At 34.1% G+C, this 3,854-nt stretch overlaps 1 protein-coding gene across 2 annotated transcripts; it reads right to left on the minus strand.

Annotated features, from left to right (window-relative positions):
* Positions 1–615: 615 nt before the first annotated feature.
* Positions 616–3,601, minus strand: LOC105640109 (F-box protein CPR1). Of its 2 annotated transcripts, none has more exons than XM_012224337.4 (2): positions 3,299–3,601; positions 616–2,126 (listed from the first exon to the last, which is right to left on the minus strand). In XM_012224337.4, exon 2 carries the CDS (start codon positions 2,098–2,100, stop codon positions 856–858), a length of 1,245 nt encoding a protein of 414 aa, XP_012079727.1. In that variant the 5' UTR covers positions 2,101–2,126; positions 3,299–3,601; the 3' UTR covers positions 616–855. The 2 variants fall into 2 exon arrangements, with proteins under 2 accessions (XP_012079727.1, XP_012079728.1); XM_012224338.4 differs by having other exon boundaries at positions 616–2,131.
* Positions 3,602–3,854: the final 253 nt, after the last annotated feature.

Raw genomic sequence — 3,854 nt, forward strand, 5'->3', positions numbered from 1 at the left:
CGGGCTTAGGACAGATTCAGTTAATTGGCTAACTTTTGTGAATGGACCTTGGAATAATTCAATTGTATTGCATTCAGTCTAATCAAAAAGACTTGGTCATGTACAATTTTGGTGCAGACAAGCTATTGTTGAGAGACTTGAAGACAAAATGGAGTTAGGAAATAATGATGTAATTTGGGGTTCCATTAGTGAAAATTGGAAGGAAATTCAAGAGTAATGGAATGGCTGAGAATGAAAGATGTGTTTGGATTATCTTGCTAGAAATTTAATTGTCAATTAGTTCCCTTGTTAAGTTCAGCTTTTTAATAACTTCTTGGCAGCTGTTTTCTTTATTCTATTTTTTCTTAAATATTTTCAAAATCAAAGTAAAGATTCAATATACTTATTAAATAAATTAATTAATTTTCTTGATCGTTGTGCTTAATCAATTTCAATTAAATTATTAAGTTCTCAAAACCTTAAAAAATAAAAATTATGAATTCCAGAAAGAAAAATATTACAAAATGAGATATCAGCTCGAAATTTTTTGTATCTGAATAGATTGTCTTTTGTTTCACCATTTTTGTTCCCATATTTTGAAAATAAAGAAGGTTATAAAAGAATTACAGGAAAAAGGAGAAATAAAAAGACCCATTTATACACAAATATTCAATTATAGTAACTCAGTTACATTTGATTGATTGATTATTCACAACTGAGTATGGTGCTCACGTTACAGTATTGTAAGACTAGCCTTCAGTGCCAAAACACAAAGCAAGCAGACAATAAACCATATGGTGCATAGGCCAACAAAACTACATCACTGATTACCATTCCATGGAAAAATCCAAGCCATAATCAAAATCAAAATCAAAATCAATCACACACATTCTGAGAGGGCATCCATGAGACAAGGCTGTTTACATGAGGGAGGTACGTGCCGGAGAAAGGGAAGCATTTCTTATCGATCTCAACCTTCCTCATCTCTTGGAATCTAAAATCATAAGCATAAAATGAACCATCTTCAGCCCTCTTGAATATTATATCTCCACTAATTCTTAAACTAAACATTGGAACCATATCAAGAACACTGCCCCTGGTGATGCTATATTGCTTTGTCCATACACCTTCGCCTATGCTCTTCAAGTTCCAAATATCTATGTTCAATTCTTCATGGACAACAAGACACAGCAACCCAGCCATCTCAATAATCCTATCATAGGTTCTGCAATTCTCGGGAAGTCGAATAGTATGAAACTTCTCATTATCTACTTCCATAGACACGATGTAGTCGTTATGATCAACTTGAGGAACCCAATGCAAAGCTCCTATTGCTGAAACAGGTTCGTATCCAAACCAACCAAAAAGTCCAAAAGAAGGTCCATTCACTTCCCTCCAGAATCTCGTCCCAATATTTAATATCTCGCAACTAACATAGCCCAACTCATCCCGAAATAAGTGCACCACTTTATATTCTCCAGTAGTGTTACTTAATGCAAATCCATAAGATTCATTTTGTGGAGGATATATAGTACCAAGAGGTAGCGCCATAAGTTTCCTTGTCACAGGATTCATGACTAGAAGTCCTCCTTTCTTCAGTTTGTTATCAAGTAAAATTAGACCATTGCATGTAGCTCTAATAAGACCCAGGCAGCTCACCTTATACTCTGTTACCTTGCTCTTTCCCTCTTTAAATTCAAGGAATTGGATACGGAATTTTGGTAGTGTATTTACTGGTTGCCCGAAAATGGGGACAGGTTTTGACTGAAGGAAACTTGATTCAACTGAGAAGTAGTTTGGTTTTTGTGTTGGCATTGATCTTTCCAAATAAGGGTATCTTTCATTTTGAACTGATTCTAGAAATATCAACACTGATTCAGACCGACGAAGATGGGCATCAATAAAAATGGGACTATTAATTATATTGTACCATGGCTTACAAACAAATCTTGAACTTTGAAGTGACTCGAGAGGAAGCCGAATGAGTATATTTGAGATGCAATCTTTATGAAAATAAGGCACATTTTGCCGCTTTTGCTCATCTTCTACCTTCTTGGATAGGGCTCTCTCTTCTACAGATTTCAATAAGCCCACATTCTTTTTTTCCCCAGAGTTGGCCATTATAAGTTCTCGATCCTCAGAGAGTACTGTACTAAAAACAACAATGTCAAAATTAGTGCACAAGCAAAAATTAGTGTAGACCAATTTAAGCGAGTACAAAATAAAATTTTATATCTTCCTTAATAATGACCATTCATAAAGTTAATAAATACAATATGATTAAACAAACCCTTGGATCGTCTAGAACCTTAACACAACAGACAGTCCAGTGCCCTTGTCATATTTCTGCACGTATCAGTACCCTTTTGCCAATTCTTTACAACTGCACAACTGTCTGCTATTCAGCTTTTAAATAATTCATACTATAATCCCTGAATCTTAATTTGCTAGCTCTCTTAGTTTGTATGAGTAAATTTTCCTCTATTCAGTATCTATTATCTTATCTAAATTGCCTACTTGCATTACCAGACCAACTGTGGAAACAACAACTGTTGCTGTTTAATGGCCCTAAAAGACTTCAATCTGTTTTTATTTGAATTATCACAGCAGAATAACTCAGCGTTGGATAAGGTGGAATATCTTAGCTTGAGTTGCAAACTCGAATTTAAAAGAGGAAAAGAAATGCTATCGGAACCTGAATCATCAAAAACCTTAAATAATTCCAATTTCTGCAGATCCCTGTGAAAACAAGTATAGCCCATTAAGAAGCCTAAACCAATGGAAGGTTTCTTTAAAAGAGGAAGAAGTCTGTGATCATCATACTGAAATTATATTCTCATAGAAGTAATCATAGATCAGACATCAAGAATCTACCTATAGACACCAAGAATCTATAGATACTGTCATTTCCAAAAGCATATGGCTCTTAATCCTCTAACATATCAACCAAAGATTTTGGAGCTACAAGGGTGATAAGAAAATGAAATGGCATAGTTAGAGAATCCTAATAGTCCTTAATAAATATAAGGAGTTAAAAAAACAGAAATTATAGTAGCCTAATTATCAATAAACCATAACATAACCTGGACTTTATAAGAGCAATTATAAACCAGTAATTCTCAATTCAAGAAATCGCCATGAACCTGAACCAGTAACATAACACTGATCAAATAAACAAAATAAGAGAAACATTCGAAACCCAATCAACAAATTAGAGAAATTGAGCGGTGACCCAGTTTCCAAGAATCATAAAATCAAAGAAATTATCCAAAACCATTAATAAAAAAGAAATAAAGAAAGACTTCAGCATTTCATATACCTGATTATGCAGATATCTGTATTGGGAGTTGTATGAGCGATCTCTCGTAATGGGTGTTTTCCATAATCAGAAAGCTCCAATGGCTAAATAGCTGGGCTCCTTTCAATGGATCAGATGATCGTTGGATGGTTTCGACCATCTGGAGAAGGAAAGATTACAAAAGAAAGAGAATGCTTGGCCTTGGAATTGTCTCACTGTGTCACTACTTACAAGGAAGCATGAGCAATGTCGCATTAGCCTTCGAGGAATTATTCGGTGTGCTAATCCCTCTTGCCATTACGTGAGTTGCGATTACGCTAGAATTTAAAGGGCGTGTGTGCGTGTGTATATATATATATATATATTGTTTGGTATTTTAAAATAAAGATCATACCATCTCATTTATCTTAAGTTTTATGCAAATTATCCAATACATCTAATACTAAAAATTTTAATAATTAGTACATATTTGTAACATTTTTTATAGATGTAAAATATGAATGCTCCAGAATCATTATGAGGTGTAATTAATGTGTTCTCTAATTGGATGTGATACAAATATTTATAGTGTTCTTCC

This window comes from Jatropha curcas, chromosome 9 (genome assembly GCF_041381405.1).
Source record: "Jatropha curcas cultivar XTBG-Jc1 chromosome 9, XTBG_Jcur_1.0, whole genome shotgun sequence".
In the NCBI taxonomy this organism is placed as follows: domain Eukaryota; kingdom Viridiplantae; phylum Streptophyta; class Magnoliopsida; order Malpighiales; family Euphorbiaceae; genus Jatropha; species Jatropha curcas.